Genomic DNA, 18,131 nt, shown 5'->3' with positions numbered 1-18,131 from the left:
TCCTTTTTTTTACTTTTTTTATTTTGCCCACTTGTATAAAAGGAAGTTTTTTTATCTTTTATTATCCCCCCTTTCATCCTTTTCTCTTTCTTAACATGACCCATTCATTCAAATCGCATTCATCCCGAACAACAAATAAAAGACAAGTCATGTCACCTCCATCTTCACCACTTGGAATAAATAGGTACCATAATTAATATTTGCGCTTTGTTTACGCCCAAACTAAAACAAGTATTTTTTTTATTTTTTTTTATAGAACGGTAACAAACGATTTAAACGAGGTTATTATGATATCTCTGTTGCTATAGCAATAGTTTCTAAACAACCATAACAATTTTTTTATTGCCCAAAAAAAAAAAAGGTATACGATTGCGCATCACAGATCTCGGATCAATTACGACCTATTCATGCAAACGTACAACTACCAAGTATCAGTGAACTAGACGGAATGATTGATAATACTGGCAAAATGATGCGTGTCTTGGATGATGCAAAACAAACATGGTTCATTCCGTCCGTCACACAACATCGGCCGGTTGTGTCAAATCCAGAATCAACTTCAAAGCGTTCTTTAAAACGACAGGTAACATCAACAACAACAACAACAACAACAACTATTTTGATATGTTTGTTTATTGACTTGATTAATTTGTACACAGAGAACTAGCAGTAACGCACTACCTTCAAAGAACCAATGTCATTCATGTAAAAGGTATGCATATAATATTTAATAAAAATAAATAAAAATCTCACGCTAATAGGAATATATTCTTTATTCTCGTGTAGTACTGAAACACCCGAGTGGCGTAAAGGTCCCCTTGGTATGTACATAGAATGTCAATTAAATAACAAAAAAAAAAAAAAAACTGACTACCCAACTCCCAATAGGCCCTCGCACTTTGTGCAATGCATGTGGTCTAAGTAAGTACAAGTGATCCGATCCCTTCACGCAAATAAGAAGAAAAAAAGGGGAGACATACTAATTTCATTGTCTTGCTTCTTAGTTTGGACTAAGCTCTGTAAACAACAAGAAGAAGATGATAGTTCAAGAAGAAAGTTTAAAAATAATTCATCGACTTCTTCACCAGTCATTGTTGAGGATGGTAATTTCAATCCCCTTATTATTCTATTCTTGTCTTTCCTAAACATTTTTTTTTTTTACTTATAGGTATTAGCAGCAGTAATAATAGTAGTCCGGCCCTATCTTCATCTAGTTTAAAGGATAATAACAAAAAATACACCCTTTCCTTTTTATTGTCTTAGCCCTCCGCCTCCCCCTTTCATCTTTTGTTTTGTATAATATATTAAACGCTAGGGAATGTTGCTTGTACACTTCGCTTAATACGAAGCATTTCCTTGAAAGTATCTTCATTACCATGTTGAACTTCAAAGTCGTGCCATGTCTTCCAGAACCCGGGCTGTGTCTATTTAAACAGATTTAATAAAGAAAGATTTATCTCAAAAAAATTTCGTTGTTCGTGTTTATACTTACTCTCGGATCAAATATTTGTGATGCAAATCCATAAATGGCACGTGCACGGTCAATTTCACCCAATTTTCTTTCCAGTTCGGCATATCTTAAACTCATGATACGCACATCTTTATCAGGAAGTGATTCGATAGCACGTTCATAAATCTCACGTGAGGCCATGATACCAAAGGATTCGGTGGCTTTAGCAATATAGTATTCAAACATCACCATACGGTCTTCATCGGCTACAGCCTTGGTTGCACGGTCATAGATACGCATAGCATGACGAGCTAAACCGTGTTCTTCTTCTAATTTACCATACATGAGGAAAATAGGCTTGGCATATTTAGGAGGACATGCTTCCAACGCTTGCTCAAACAAATCTCTGGCTCTTTCAAGTTTGCTACCACCATAGCGCTTTAAGAATCGCTCGAGGTAAATATTCCACAATTCAAATGCAATTGGCCAGCCAAACAATTCAATACCACGTTCATAGACCTTGAAGGACTCTTCAAAGTATTGGTTTTCCTCCAAAAAGGTAGCATAATTCACGATCACTTGAGGATTAGCAATACGTAAATCCATTACTTTATCATATACAGCCTTGGTACTCTCAATTGAGCCCACACTTTCTTCTAAATCGATATAGAAACTCCACAAACGCAAACTTTTAAAAACACGCTGTTGTACAGGAATGGATTCGTCATGAAAGTTCACCTGCTTGGGATTCACGCTTAAAAGCTTGGGGATTGCGGTGGCACGAGCCATCACATCTAAGGCCGCATCAAAATCATCATGACGGGTTTCCATTTCGGCATATTCACACCAGACTTCGGCCAAGTCATTCACGTTCTTGTAATTCACCTTGACCGCCTTTTCGAAAATCGCACGCGCAGATTCAATATCCTGTCCGTCTTCATAAAATTTGGCAAATTTAGCCCATAATTCATGCAATTTACCATGAGCTCTTTTAGGATTGATGGTTTGAACAGCTTGTGTGTATGTTTCCACAACCTATAATCAATTTCCCTGGTTAGTCATGTCCACCCTTTCTCATTCTTATTCCATTGATGATATACCTTTTCCTTGTTATCACCCCAAAGAACAGCTCTTTGCTCCCACTCTAATACATTATTAGGGTTCTGTCTCAAAAGCACATCATTGACAAGGAAAGGACGACGATCCATTAAACGTTCGAATCTTAAAAGACGCAAATCTAAATCCAAATCCTCATCCTCATCCTTTTCACCTGCCTCTTCACGTTCAGCAGCCATCTCCATCTTGGTAGTGATCATTTCTTCCTCAAATTCGGCATAGGCGTCAAAGATGACTGTGAAATCTCGGACGGTCATGACAGTGGTGATACCTTCTTCAAAGATATCGCGCGCCTTTTCAATCTGCGCCATCTTGATCCAGTACATGGCTAAACGAGCGTAAAGTACGCCCACTTGATCTGTAAATCGTTTGATACCGCTACGAATAATGGGCTCTACTTGTACGCTCTTGATATCCTCACAGTGTTCGACTACAAGCTCACATAACTGTTGCCATAACTGATAGTGTGATTTTCCTCGTGCTGAAGCAAATTTGGTGTCGTTTACAATCTTTACAAGTTGAATAGCAGCTTCGTCATAGTGTTCAAGTTTTATCAGACTCTCAATGTAATTTTCAACATATGTGGGTTCAAACTATGATAAAAATAAAAATAAAAAAGTGTCAAAAAAAGTTTTCTGCAAAAAATATAAATACCATTTTTACCTTCAAATAACGACGGTTGATACGCAAAGCAGTTTCGCCTCCAGCTGCTTTAGCGAACTGTAAATAAAGATCCCAAATACGGCCATGTTGGGTGACGGGAAGTGCACGTAAAGCGTTATCAAAACTACGTCTTGTTTTCGTAATCATGGGTAATGTCGTTAACAAACTGAGGTAATCAAGCCAAATTCTAGGCATCTAAAAATATTTTTCAAAAAGGAGGTTACTTTTTAAATAAGTGGACTCAATTCAATGCTCATAATCCATCTAATCATACCTTATTAAGTAAGACAAGAGCACGTTCGTATAAGGCAATGACCGCACTATACAGCGATTTATGTCGAACGGCATTCAATCCCTTTAGTTTCTCGCGTCGAATATCCAAGTATTGTTTCCATAATTTGTAAGAACCCGGTAATTCACTAAGGGCACGTTCATAAACAAAATATAATTCGGCGCTGGATCCATTACGTTTATGATCAATGTATTGTAACCAAACACGAAGTGAAAAGGGGCTTCGAAGCAATTCTTCTTCGTATGGTATATCGTGTTCGTTCTATCAGCAACATTTTTGTGTTGTTTTTAGTCTAGATTCATGCAAGAGTACTTTATAATCAAACCTTACAATCAAGAATTCTTCGTGATTGGCCACCATGTTGAAAAATGTTGAAAAAGAAAAAAAAAAGAGGTATCAAAAAATGAAAACTTGTCATGAAATCCCGAATGTCCTCAATTTTCCAAAAAAAAAAAAAAAAAAAAAGTGACGTCAGCACTTTTTGGATGTAAGTAAAAGCTGTCAAGATGTGCATAAATCATCGATAGTTTACTTAAAAAAGACGTATGTACCAACGAAATTCTCTTTATCAATACATATTCAAGAGAAGTTGGCAATTGGCATGTTGTACAATCTATTTTATTAGCACTTTTGTATACTTCCTACTAGCAGTAAACGGATTTTTGGATCATTGTAAAAGATATTCTGACAAGCATTAACAGTATAAAGACAGAGACTTTCTGCGCTGAGAATACCACAAGCTGTGTCAAGGAACCTAAAGAGGAAGGTGATTTTATTTCCACAATTGTATTGAGAACAAGAGAGTATGAACACATTGGCAAAGTTTAAAATAGCATATAATAAAAATTAAAAATAAAAAACGCGCATACTAAAAGCGAGCCGCACTTTCAATCGCGACAGATGTCAAGTCCCAAATACGATTTCTTTGGTCAAATTTTCTTTCATATATGTTTATGCCCCCTTAGTGATCGCCTCGTTAAATGGAGAAATGGCAATGATTGATTTGTATGTTCATATTCTGTTATTCCTGTTATTGTGAATGTGGTGAAAATAAAAAAAGGCTTATCAGAGATCGAAAGTAACTGCTTGACGTATTTGTATGTGGTTTAAAGCAGGACTTTTTTTTCTTTTGATGACATACAATCATAATATATATGAGACAACTTTAAGTAAAATAATACTTGTGGATGAATAAGAAAGAGAAGATTATCATAATTTAAAAAAAAAATATTTTATTTATTAACATTTGTAATCCATACCAGAGTTCCAATAAACCTACAATAAAAAGAGTGGGAACCCCTTTGGACGGCCAAGTGCAAAATTTCTAAAAAAAATATACCCTCAGAGGAACAAATAACGCATGCAGCCCTTCATCATATTGGTATTATTAGAATAATGACTTGCCTAAGGTCATAAGCTAAATGATCGGGGACCCAAGAATCATTTGCCGTATATATATATAAAAGAGGAACTGCAAATAATAAAAGTGTGCCACCAAGAAACACCTTTTATATATATATAAAAAAGAGGTGTGGCTGTTCACCTCCTAACAGTTTGACTTGCTAAAGGTCAAAAGACTGTTACGATAGAGATTTGTATATAGAACCAAGTATAAAAGAGCTATGGTTATTTTATGTAAACTTGCCTAAGGTTTTTCTTTCTCGCAGTCGGCTGGACCAAGACCTACTGCCTCTATTTTATAAATACGGGCGTTAGTAAAAAGCTAAAAAAATTTATTTTCAAATCATGTACTTTACCTTACACTTCCATGAAAAATTCAAGATGTTTATTTGTTAAAGGAAAAAAAGAGAACATCTTTTTTTTTGCCAGGGTAACAAACTTTATACTTTTTCCCACTTGGCTGACCAAATCAGATTTTACGTCATATCAAGATGTAAACAATCAAACACTTTGAAAGTGTGAGAATACATTACATACAACTCTTTTTTTTTTAATAGGTCACTGACTTTTAAACTAGCCAATCACCTATGATGCTTATAAATTTTTGTTTATGTCGGAGGCAAAGTTTTTGATTTTATTAGTGGAAAATTGCAAGGATAGGTTTTTTTGTATGTATGCCGTATCCTTTTCTGAAAAGTGTTATTAATATACAATAAAGACAACAAATGGAGACAGAGAGAGACTAGTTTATCTCGAGATAGGGACCAAGAGCCTGAGGAATACGTTTTATGATGAAGGCTGCTTGGCGCATCCGAAAGAAATTATTTATTAGTGGAGATGGACAAGTTAAGAGAAAGCGAAAGTTGATACCTCAGGATGTAAACAAATGAAACAAGCAAGCGTTGGAAAATGATCTGGCATAAATCTATGGAGGAGCGAATGATAAAGAATTTTTTTGTGTATCAGTCAATACCAGATACATCGACCTGGATGAAATAACGGCAGTAGCCAGAATCAAGGCCAAGAGAAAGACAGCACAAAAGAATATTGTGGAGGCAGTAAGTGATGATGGGGAGACTGAATAGAGCATACTCGACGAAATTACTTGGTAGTGAAGTGCTCAGAGGGACAGCTGAAGTCATGGGCAAACCAATAACCTGTATGAATGGAACTATACTGACAGTTTAGTGGTTAGTGACTTGGGTAAAATGATGTAGACCACAACTAGCAAGCCCAGCAGGAATAAATCATAAAAAAAGGAGGTCAGATGCTTATATTAAAAGTAAAGGCAGTATAAATAATGAGGAATGCTGTTGCTTGGCTTAACTTTGCAGATGAGAGGACCAGGGATGACAATAGAATTACAAGCATGTGGAAGAGCTAATAACAACATTGGTAAAGTTGTGAGGAAAGAGATCATAGCTTTAAGAAGTAAAGATAAGGCACTGGTTAATTTACGGACTAAAGGAGATCTACGCATTGGAAACAAAAAAAATCAATGATCCAGTTGTATAACAGGTGTATAGCTGGTGTATGGAGCAAGCGCTTTCAGGATATTATTCCGCCTGGGAGAACGGGGAATTGAGGAGTCTTGGAGACACAATTCCATCCGCAATATGAGCTTGATCAGATGAAAATTCATCAATAGAGGTAAATAGGATATGCTGCAACGACCGTATTTGAAGTACAGACTGTTGGATGGCGGGATTGGTAATACCTAAACGAGCTCTAAATAAAAATTAAATAAAAATATTTTTCAAGCAGTCATCTTTAAGTTGTTATTGTTGTAACTATATTACTTGTTTTGTATATATAAGACACTCTTTTAAGAAGCAGATATAATGTTACATTTTGACCTAAGCGATTGCACAACCCTATAACAAAGCCATTATATAACACTTTTTTGTTATATGAGTGTAACCGTTTTGAGCAATAAAACCTCAGAGTTACAACAAAGCATAAATAAACGAAATTCTATCTGTAATGGACGTCAGATTAGATACCAAAAATAAAAGCACCGGCGGTAGTTTAGACACTTTTAAACAGTGTCATTTAAAGGTTTTCATATAAATCAGTACTTTCCAGCATCTAATAATTCATTGTTTTATTTGTCAAAAGACTTGACAGCGTTGGATCGAGATTCCAACTGCCCTTACGTACTTAAAAAACTAAGCGTATATTGCACTAACCGTAAATTCTTAGAGAAACTGATCCTTTCTTATAATGTATAAAGCTAGACTTTGCTCGAGGCCAGTATGATAAAGAAAATGCCAGCTATCCCATTCGCCCCGCCCTTTCTTATTATTGACATAGTGAATCAATTAAAAGCAAACCAACTTAAGATAATTAGTTACATATCTTTTTATATGGAGTATGGTGACTCTCATTAATAATGAAGATAATTCTAGATACAAAATGCCTTAATAAAAGTCAAATATTTAGTTGACGTAATTAGGTAAATGATAGTGATGCACTAATTAGGTTATACTTGAATTTGTAGTCGTATAATTGTATCAACCATTTAAAATACACCCTAAAATAAATCAGCAATCAAAATGTTTTTTTTGATCGATATTGGCGATATCGCTCAAAAAATCGAAAATATCGATATCTCCGATATTTTTGATTTTTTGATCGCTGATCGCAAAGCCAAATTTTCAAATCTCTATAAAAACAACCTATACATAAATAAATAGATGTAGCAATACCATGTTAATAGATAAACGTAATTTTTTAAAGAAAAAAAATGTTTATGGGGATGATAGCCAGGGTAAGAAAAAGACAACTTCAGATTACGTAAGTAAAATGAGAAAAGGGGACATGTGACTGTGGGTTTTAATGATTTTCCAACACTGCTGGTAATACTACTCTTATCGACTTTGAAAGCCTTACCAGTTTTTATTGAATATTTGTTGTTAGACCTGTCGACCCCATTCACCAACCCAATAGTAGACACAAGGTCCTTCGCATCAAAGACGACAATTTTTTTTTGCTCTGCCTCATCATGCGCGGGATGGCCTTTGAATAAGGGGAAACGTCATGATTCTTTATAAGTTCACCAAAAACGAAGTTCGAGCCTGGAGTACTTTCTTGATATGTAAAGTCAAAAAAGAACAAACGTTTACACACGTACCAGTTTTCAACAGGCCGAGACATCCAAATTACTTTAAGTGAGCACACATGAATTTAGATTTGCAAAAAAAAAAAAAAAAAAAAAAAAAAAAATAGGAGAGTGCCTTGAATCTATCATTTACAAGACTGATGAATCAGTTGCTGTAGAAAATAATCAACGGCGTTGCCAAAAAAAAAGGAATTGAGTCTGAATTTTTTTTTTTTCTTATTTAAACAAACTTTGTTTTTTATACCTTTTTATTCTTATTCTTTTTCCTCTTTTCTTTTTCTTCCAGGTTAATGTATGTATATGCGAATAGTTAATGGTATTTGATTCATCATAACCATTTTTAAATTAATTTAGATTTAGTTATGCGACTAATAATAAACGTGTTACAACTTTCTAATTTAGGATCAGACCAATGCTCTTTGCTCGGTAAGGAACTCTAACTACTTTCTTATATCTATTAGCGCATTTTTATAGCTAAAGGAATCAATACATTGATTACTTGTGGAAAGGTAAATAACTTGACTTTGGTATACTTGTTTATTATTAAGTTAACCCAACTTTTTAAAGCTGATTGATATTACTGTTTATTTGAGGCTCGTACATCCCACGGTTTTGTAAAGGTACACATTGCTAAACATGATAATTTATTCTCTTATTAACGTAAACCATATTTTTTCAGGTAAGTGATACTGCTGTTCTTCTGAGGTCTTCGTGTGGTCACTATCGTAGTTCCTCTGATTATGTCTGTCTCTGGTCATATTTTACTGGTCATTTTCCATATTTGAAGAGGTTCATCATGGTCAGATTCGACGTTATTTAGTTTTTTTTTATAAATAAATTTTTTTTTCCAATATATACAAACGTATCAATTTTAAGCCTGTATCCTGATTCAGCAGGGGTGTAAAAGTAATATTATATCGATTATCGATTACCCCATTTTTTTTTTACCCCATCCAACGATATTTTTTTGTTTTTTTGATTTATGGATCGATATCGTCAATCGCGATATTTTGGAAAGTTTGATCGATATTGCCAATAACGATATTTTAGAAAATTTTATCGATATCGCCAATCGCGATATTTTTTAAAAAAAGATCGTTATTTCCGCTCTAATTTGTTTGCGATATTTTTCAATTTTTGATCGCTGATTTATTTTAGGGTGATAGTAGCTGTATTGGTTCCCCATGGATAGCTAAATCATTGCGAAAGTTATAGATATTGATTTAAAAATTAAATAAATTATAATTGTTCAATGTAATATGGAAACAATAAAAAGAAGACCGCATAAGATCTATTTTTTCCTTGTGTAAAGATGTTTAGCTTAGAGTATAGATGGCTTAATTCGTTACTGATATAAAGAATTGTTCATGAAGAATAAATAAGATAATTGAATGTAGAATAGAATAGCGTCTTCGCATGCTCATTTGAGGTTTCGCTGAAAACGTATCCGTACATTTGGATCTGCACTTTATTATTCAATTAATATTAGTTCGTACAATATCTACAATCTCTATAAACATAGCTTAAGGAATTCCGGAAATTTATAAAAGAAGGTCATACCGTCAAGTCTAAGTTCCATACTATCGTTAGTTATCTAAAGAATTTTTAGAGATAGTAATGTTGAAAAATTCTGATATAAAGCTGGCATCTATAAGCATCACTTAAAAATTGCTCCGTCTTGCATGCTAAAAAACGATTTCAAATGTGAAGAAAGCATTATTGCTCAGAGAAGATAAAAGCCAGTTGATCACATTCAGTTCACGAATAAATTTTATAAAAATACAGCTTACAGTCGGATTGGGACCCAATGCTATTGAAATATTCACTTCAAGATGCTAGTTTTTTTAACTAATGACTATCGCATTTTTCGATAAATGTGTGAAAGATGATAGAACAAGAACAAAAAAACTAGAAACATTAAATTCAGTATAATGACGAGTAATAGCCTGATTGAAAAACATCTACACCAAAAAGTAGTTGGATGTGTAAATTATGTGTCTGTGTGTTCAATATGAATTTATTCATGAGAAAGAAAAATTAAGGTCAATACTTACCCCCACTTTATCATTTCCATAATGCACACTGAGCGGTAAAAGAGTGACGCTGACACCGAATGTGAAATACAGCGCTGCCTCTTAATGTGCCACTTACAACCCCCCTTATTATTCCACTCACGTTATTTTCTTGTATGTCTTATAGTTAGTAGATTTACATTTGCATTCATCTCTTATTACGAAAGTGACCCAATCGCACGAAGCACGCTCGTATTATAGAACCTGAATTTTATAGTTGGTATTGTAGACTAATTCTAAGTTTAGACGATCCTTTATATAAATAGATCAGACTAAAGGATGAAACCGTTGTAAATAACTTTGTATATTATGTCATTACTATAAAATGTAAGCTTATGTTTAGATGCCTTCTATAAAATAGAAAGTTGGGCATGGGCATAATAAATTTTTGAGAGGGTAACAAACATATACTTTTTTTTTTAATTTTCGTTATGTGGGTGATTGCATCTAGAGTGAAGCATCCGAAGCCGTTCGCTCACGTTTTAGAGGTAAGGGGGATGAGAGGGGGGGGGAATATAATATAATCCATGTATGAGCATGATTTATTAAAAGTGCACGTTTTGTAAATACAATAATAAACAATATCCGCAGTGCATAAAAAAATTAACATTTGTAAGATCAAATAATTGTAAAATGAACTCATATATTCTTTTGTATTCAAAAAGGAGGATACGTAAATACCCAATATTATTTTTTTATTTGAAGCGTTGTTAAAGATACAATCTATTTCTGTGTGCAAGTGTGGTTGGTTAGATGCGCGCGATTGGATGCACAACCTGTACTAGTTTTTAAATTGATTATACTCATTTACATCGGTAGATAATGAAAATAGATGTGTGTAATGATGTATCGTGTTTAACGTAGCCTACCATTTAATATTATTTGAAATAAACTGAGAAAATGTTATTGTTATCATAAAGTCCTATCACCTTTACATCTCTCTTACACCTCCAAAAATAAATTTAGACTAATGGCGGATTTAGAAATAAATGGGAGATGATGTGTGCCTTAATATGTTTATTACACCAAAAGAGAGAGAGATGGCTAGAACAAACAAAGCTATTATTATCTCTTGTGCAACCTATCCAAGTTTCAATGTTTATTTGCAGAGGACGGACAAACGGGGGGTTAAATGGTCTCCTATGTCAATTAAATTAGCACGCTCTTTTCATTATTCTCTATTTGCCTCTTTCCCCCTTCATATAGAGGAAATAGAAACATGTTATGAAAAGGACTGGAAATAATTTTATACTTTTGCCACTATTTTTGGATTGACATGTACGAAATAATGAACGATCAGTTAGTCATAATAAAAGTTGTCTCCTTGCGCGTATATGGTGTTACGTCAAGATAGGAGAAATGATGTGCAAAAAGAAAAAAAAAAAAAGACGGATATGCAGAAAATCATTACATGTTGTGTAATTTAGAAAAAAAAAAAAAGAGAGTCTTGTTAACTAATCAACAGAAAGAGAAACAAAGGGGTTTATGAAAAGGAGTTATCACTACCAAGATCCAAACATGTCAAAATTGTATATAAAGGCTCACCAAAAGGTCTACTTCTTTTTTTTTTTAATTATCCAAGTCTTTTCTCTACTCAAGCCTTTTTAACTTATTATCAACAATGAAGCTCACCTCCGTTCTTTTCCTCGCTGCCTTTGTCTTTGTCTCTGTCTCTGCCCGTCCTTGCGACAAGCCTCACCACAAGCATCACAAGAACAATAGCAACACTGAAGTTAAGGTAAACAAGGAAACCAGCAACAAGGAAACCTATAACACCAACGTTCATAATGTTGACAACAGTCAAAACAATGCCAAGACCATTACTCAAATCGACGAGGGTGATAAAAATCAATCCAATGGTCTCAACCTTAACCTTTTGGGTAAAACTTCTAACACCAAAAGTACCACCCAAAATGCTACTATCAATTAAATTTAAAGAGTATCTTGTAATTCCTCTTCCAGCGTATTTTTATGTACATCACACAATTATAAAAAAAAATAAACATTCCATATTTTTTTGTGCCAAAAAAAAAAAAAAAACTTTTTTATTTCGATTTCGTGGCACGATGATCGGGAAGGTTTCCAAGGTGAAGGGGCCGTTTAAATAATATTTTTATTTTCTTTTACAAAAAAAAAAAAAAAATGGAACTCTTTTCAATAATTTGGCAGTTTCTGCTACTATGGGTTTTACTTTACGTGATTGTCTTTTTATTACAAATCGTCACCACACGAAAAAAACAAGTTCCCTCGAAACGAAAGCAGGGTAATGCAGCTTTACTACCTACTTTCTCGATTCTCGTGGATGAACCTCTCGAAAGAGACCAATGGTCCATCAAATTATTTCAAGTCAAATATACCACACAACGTTTAAATAAATTATTCAGCAACATGACAGCATATGCTCCTCGTTTCTGGAGAGTTTGGTTCACAATAGGTGTCATGGCTGCTGCTGTTCTCATGGTCGTGGGCATGGGCGTGATCTTGTTTGCTGGCATCAAAATCATGGCAAGTCTAGGTCAACTCATCACACCTTCTTCCTCTGCTCATCAGAAACGTGAATTAGCTCAAGACGATCAAGTATTTTTACCCATGGTAAGCAGAAACAACATAATAATATAAAAATCATGCCCTTAATTTTCCATATGTACATATTTAGATACCCGGTGTTACTTTACCAATGTCACATATCGGCTACTATTTATTAGCATTAATCATCTGTGGCCTATTTCACGAGGGTGGACATGCCATTGCATCCTACAGTCAAGGCGTACCTATTCAAAGTTCGGGTATGTTTGTCATGTATTTATACCCTGGTGCATTTGTCAATATTCCAGATCAACAATTACAAAACTTGGATGCATTGAAACAATTAAAAATCATGTGTGCAGGTGTATGGCATAATCTTGTTTTATACGCTTATACCTCCATTTCTTTAGCTGGTGGGCTCAAATTACTCCTCTTAATTCTCGGTTGGCAATCATTGGAAGGGCATGGTGGTGTTAGTGTGGTACATATTCGTGCTAATTCCCCTTTGGCCCCTCATCTTCCCGCTTCCACCATCATTTATCAACTGGATGATTTCCCTTTAACCAACAATATTCAGGATTGGAACACACATTTATTTTATGAGGATGGTAAACATGTTTCAACGCAAGGCTTTTGTACAGCGAAACCCGTCGAGGATTATGGTGATGATTGTTGTGATATTGATGATGAATACCCATTTGGTAAATCTACAAACGCCTCTATTTCTTGTTTCAATACCTTCCCATCCAAACAACATGTAAGCATCCTGTTATAGTCCTTCAGTGTATATATATATAAATATCCTAATCTTTACATATCAGAATGAAAAGGTATGTTTGCCAACATTGGAAGTATTGTCATCCACCCATCCGGATCGCTGTTATAAACCGACAGATTGTCCCGGAACAGACATGAATTGTGTGACACCGTACACACCTTCAGCGGCTGGACAAGTGGTACGAATCTATGCTCGATTTCCTAGCTGGTTGGATGGACACGAAAAAGTCTTTATATTTGAAGGCGAATTAGTCGATATCTGGGAGAGTGGTAAACGAATAATATTTTTTCATGGACGCGTATTTATTTATTAATGATGTCTATTAATAGTTAAAGTTAGTATATTAATTCCTCGGTTTAGAATATTACCATCTGCGTTGCCACATATTTTAGAATTACTGCTAAGGTAAACAAAACATACACAAACAGATGGGGCCACGTATTTATCACTTTTTAAAATAATAGATATATTTCTTCATTTACATTGGCCTTGGCCATGTTAAATATCTTGCCTGCCTTCAAGTTAGATGGGGAGTTTGCACTTGAACAATTCCTAATCTTGATATTACAATCAAAAGAACCTGCTAGTCAAATCACCACACGCACTGTAGAGACACAACGATTTACACGTAAAGTTCATGATATTGTTGTCAAAGTAACCTCGGTTGTGGTAGGCTTTGTGATTATCGGTAGTATCTTGGTTGGCTTGGTATTTTCATCTACAGCGAATTAAAAAAGTAACACCAGCTTTCCCAAACCAGTCACCAACTGCAAATAAGGATGTTCCATGTGTAATGTCTATCGAGGTGCTATTTATATTTTTTTTTTTTACTTTCCTCTGCCCCCCTTTTTTTTTATATTTATTTCAAGCTTTCTTTTGTACTTCTTTCTCTTTCTTTGTGCCCCAATAGAACGACAAACAATAAAAAAAAAGGCCCACCATGATGAACTTATTTCGGCTCAGTGCAGACATGATGCATTTGGCATCCATCTTGATTTTACTAGCAAAGATTAAACAAAGCCGTTCTTGCGTTGGTCCGTTTTTTTTTTTTTATTTATTTTATTGTTACTTCTTTCATTGTCTAACACCTTGTATTAGGCATCTCACTCAAGACGCAAATTTTATTCTGTATTGTATTTTTGACGCGATATATCGATGTTGTATATAAATTTCACTCTGTATATAATACAGCCATGAAGATATTCTTTCTCGCTTCGTCTGTTTACGTCTTGTATTTAATGAAGGTCAAATTCAAGGCAACCTACGATCCAAACCTTGATACCTTCCGAAACGAATATTTACTGGTATTTGCTGCTGTCTTATCAGTTTTACTTTGTTACGAATACACCGTGATCGAGGTAAACTATTTATTATCACGAAAATTAAATAAAAGGGGGTGGATGTTAAATAATAAAAATAGGTACTTTGGTCCTTCTCTATTTGGTTAGAATCAGTAGCCATTTTACCACAATTATTCATGTTACAACGTACAGGAGAAGCAGAGACGATCACCACTCATTATATTTTCGCACTAGGTGCCTATCGTACACTTTACTTGTTTAACTGGGTTTACAGATATTATTACGAAGAGAAATATACCGTGGATTGGATTGCTTCTTTAGCAGGCTTATTACAAACTGCCTTGTATAGTGATTTCTTTTATATTTATTACGTCAAGTATGTGGTGATAAGCAAGGGTTTATTACGTATTTAACTTTGGTACTAACCTGTTTCATTTTTTTTTTTTTTTTTTTTTTTTTAATAGGGTTGTGAAGGGTCAAAAGTTCGAATTACCAAAGTAAGTGAATAAATAAAACAGAGAGAGAAAGAGAGAGAGAGCGAGAGTATGTGTCTGTGTGTATGTGCATAAAACTAACTTTTTATAATAGGAATGCTTAAAAGGTGCTTTTTTTATACACCCCCCAAAAAAGTTGTATTTAAACTGAACTTGAAATTATAATAAAAAAAAACTGAAATTCTTCTTTCTGCATCTTTTCCTATTTCTTTCTCATACAATTAACATCAAATGTTGCAAGATACTCACCCTTTTACAAAAGTCGAAAACAAGGATTATACTGAATTAATCGAAGAGTTAAACCAAATGGTTATCAAGGATGACCCGGAAGACCTACTGCAGTATTGTGCTACCTTCTTTTTAAATAAACTACAGCATGAACGCGCAGAGACTCGTCATTATGATGAACATCCACTCGGTATGTCTATAATATCAGTGATATAATATCAGTGATATAATATATGTGTATATATAACTCATCCTATATTAGGTAACGGTGGGAACGGTGGGTTTGGTTATTCCGTGGATACCAGTGGTATGAACTCGGTGGAAGAAGAAGAGGAGGAAGAACGAGACACGGTGGATGAAATGCCTTCCATATCTGGTCCTCCACCCAGTAGTCGGGGAAGACGTACATCAGTCAGTGCAGAGTCTTTACAGCCCTCTCGACCCAGTCAAGAACATATCAAAGTCTATATTCCCAAAAACCTGGAACAAAGTCTCCACATTCGTGCCGCCATTGAGAATAATTTCTTGTTCAAGAATCTCGATGAAGAGCAATATACCGATGTCGTAAACGCCATGGTGGAAAAACAAGTACCCGTCAATACACATGTCATTGAGCAAGGCGGCGTGGGTGACTACTTTTATATTGTCGAATCCGGTCAATTGGATTGCTTCATCGATGGCGTCAAGGTCACTTCATACGGCCCAGGTGGGAGTTTTGGCGAATTAGCCTTAATGTACAATGCGCCACGTGCAGCCACTCTCATCGCCGTCACAGACTGTGTTTTATATGCTCTTGATCGTGTTACCTTTCGCTCCATTTTAATGGAAAATACCGCTCGTAAAAGACGCATGTACGAACAATTCTTAGAAGAGGTGCCAATCTTTAAATCTTTGGAAGTCCATGAACGTCACAAAATTGCCGATGCACTTGAGCCTTTAAAATTCAGTGATAATGAAGTCATTCTTCGTCAAGGTGATATTGGTGATAACTTTTATTTGGTTGAAAGCGGCGAAGCCGTCTGTTACAAGCAGTTGCCCGATGGCACTCAGAAGAAAGTCATGGTTGTCAAAAAAGGCGGCTACTTTGGAGGTAAGTTTCTCTCTTCCTAACAACATCAACACTTGCTGTGTATGTTTTTTTACTCATGTTTTATTTTCTATTGTCAATTTGTAGAACTGGCCTTGCTCAATGATGAACCACGTGCCGCTACTGTGGTTGCCCATGGAAGACTTAAATGTGCCACACTGGGAAGAAAAGCATTCATTCGACTTTTAGGTCCTGTCATGGATATTCTGAAACGCAATTCTGAAAATTATCATGCTGTGCTTTTACAAGCTAATCCCGCATAAAAAATTGTACAATAAATCATTAATTATTCCTGAGTAACATTATCGAAAGTTATATATTTTGCTGTTGGTTATGAGACATCTAATTTATGCGCCCCTAATATGTCAGCTTTGTTTACGTATTCAGATAATCAATATAACATTAAAGAGTTTTGGGCATTTTTTTTTTTCACTTCCATACTAAGCAAAAAAGGCATCTCAGTGCTCAATGTTTTAAGAAAATGTAGAAGCAACTTTTCAAATTTCCACAATTTGTGGTTTTACAGTGCATCTATTTTACAATGAACAATTTTCGTTAAAACGGACATTTTCAGAACTTAAAAGTCGGATTTTTAGACTGGTGATTTTCATATTTTTTGACAGAGAAATCTAATTTATCGCGGGAAAATGTTTAACCGGGATATATCCGTTGGATTTTTATGAATTTTTGCACTGTAAAACACCTCCCGGACATCTTTGGGTCTCCCCACTGTAAATGGCCAATTTTGTTTTGCCATCTGTAAAAAATTTTGTGTGAAAAAAAAAAAAATTCCGGCTCTATTAGTTTGTGGAAAACTCTCTAATAAAGAATGTAATAGAGCCGGATTTTGGATACCTGTTGAATTAATCGAGGAGATAGAGTTTTTATTTTTTTTTGAAAAATCGGAGCCAAAAATTGTTCATTGTAAAATAGATGCACTGTAAAAACCCGTAACCTGATTTTTCTGTGAACAAAATTACAGGTTTTACTCTTGGCAATTAAATTAGTTATAAAGAACTACCCTTTCGTCAAAAATAACATCCAACCCATGTTTAGAAAGAAAATGCATATATATATATATATATATTCAATCACAGATACTGTTTTATGAAGCCAATGTTGTAAGGCTGTCGAGGTCCAGCATCTTCCTTTAGACAAACATTTACTTTGTCGTGATTTATAAAAAATTGAACTTCCAAAGGGTGTTTATGTACTAAAATAAATTTGATTGGGAACCTCCCCCAAGTATGCTTTATATTTTTATCAGTTCAGCTTGAACTAAACAGTTTTTACATTGGGACTACTTTATATGAGTGTGGTCATCTTCCCTCCACAGTGATAGTCTTTTTAACCGCAATCTACACAGGATCTACTTTCACATATTGCACGTCATGTCTATGTGGAAACAAACAAGTTTCGATATCTGGCATACGTCTTCAATGCCAAAAACATATAATCAATTACACTCACACTCCTATATTCATTTCACAATCTTCCACGCAGTTTCATTATTCCCATATTCAACCTTTTTGGGATGAGGCAAAAGTCAACATCTGGTACTCTTTTGTTAGGCTGGAAATTATTGGAAACAAACAAGTACAC

General features: G+C 34.8%; 6 protein-coding genes across 6 annotated transcripts; 5 read left to right on the top strand and 1 right to left on the bottom strand.

Annotated features, from left to right (window-relative positions):
* Nucleotides 1-149: 149 nt before the first annotated feature.
* EV154DRAFT_568422 (uncharacterized protein) lies at nt 150-1,263 on the top strand (the record flags this gene model as incomplete). Its single annotated transcript, XM_051606075.1, has 8 exons — nt 150-184; nt 257-281; nt 362-583; nt 660-712; nt 787-821; nt 889-921; nt 1,005-1,103; nt 1,169-1,263. 8 exons carry the CDS (start codon nt 150-152, stop codon nt 1,261-1,263), a joined length of 597 nt encoding a protein of 198 aa, XP_051453048.1.
* Nucleotides 902-3,925, bottom strand: EV154DRAFT_471605 (pre-mRNA splicing factor Syf-1). Its single transcript, XM_051597878.1, has 7 exons — nt 3,852-3,925; nt 3,504-3,782; nt 3,230-3,424; nt 2,551-3,159; nt 1,493-2,485; nt 1,169-1,424; nt 902-1,103 (listed from the first exon to the last, which is right to left on the bottom strand). Exons 1-6 carry the CDS (start codon nt 3,879-3,881, stop codon nt 1,305-1,307), a joined length of 2,226 nt encoding a protein of 741 aa, XP_051453047.1. The 5' UTR covers nt 3,882-3,925; the 3' UTR covers nt 902-1,103; nt 1,169-1,304.
* Nucleotides 3,926-11,290: 7,365 nt separating this feature from the next.
* On the top strand, nt 11,291-12,155 carry EV154DRAFT_523732 (uncharacterized protein). The gene has a single exon (XM_051603132.1). The coding sequence runs from the start codon at nt 11,737-11,739 to the stop codon at nt 12,043-12,045; it is 309 nt and encodes a 102-aa protein (XP_051453046.1). The 5' UTR covers nt 11,291-11,736; the 3' UTR covers nt 12,046-12,155.
* Nucleotides 12,156-12,179: 24 nt separating this feature from the next.
* Nucleotides 12,180-14,162, top strand: EV154DRAFT_43837 (uncharacterized protein). The gene is made up of 5 exons (XM_051596877.1): nt 12,180-12,707; nt 12,772-13,398; nt 13,463-13,717; nt 13,780-13,824; nt 13,884-14,162. The coding sequence occupies exons 1-5, from the start codon at nt 12,258-12,260 to the stop codon at nt 13,962-13,964; spliced, it is 1,458 nt and encodes a 485-aa protein (XP_051453045.1). The 5' UTR covers nt 12,180-12,257; the 3' UTR covers nt 13,965-14,162.
* Nucleotides 14,163-14,362: 200 nt separating this feature from the next.
* Nucleotides 14,363-15,221, top strand: EV154DRAFT_428754 (ER lumen protein retaining receptor; the record flags this gene model as incomplete). The annotated part of the gene is made up of 4 exons (XM_051596431.1): nt 14,363-14,453; nt 14,518-14,777; nt 14,840-15,096; nt 15,185-15,221. 4 exons carry the CDS (start codon nt 14,363-14,365, stop codon nt 15,219-15,221), a joined length of 645 nt encoding a protein of 214 aa, XP_051453044.1.
* A 205-nt stretch (nt 15,222-15,426) lies between these two features.
* Nucleotides 15,427-16,834, top strand: EV154DRAFT_450585 (cAMP dependent protein kinase regulatory subunit). Its single transcript, XM_051597213.1, has 3 exons — nt 15,427-15,632; nt 15,705-16,532; nt 16,617-16,834. Exons 1-3 carry the CDS (start codon nt 15,446-15,448, stop codon nt 16,790-16,792), a joined length of 1,191 nt encoding a protein of 396 aa, XP_051453043.1. The 5' UTR covers nt 15,427-15,445; the 3' UTR covers nt 16,793-16,834.
* The last annotated feature ends 1,297 nt before the right edge of the window (nt 16,835-18,131 follow it).

Source organism: Mucor mucedo, assembly GCF_025094135.1.
Source record: "Mucor mucedo strain NRRL 3635 chromosome Unknown EV154scaffold_125, whole genome shotgun sequence".
NCBI lineage: Eukaryota > Fungi > Mucoromycota > Mucoromycetes > Mucorales > Mucoraceae > Mucor > Mucor mucedo.
The sequence above is the reverse complement of the archived record's forward strand: the minus strand, read 5'-3'. Positions and strand labels throughout refer to the sequence as shown.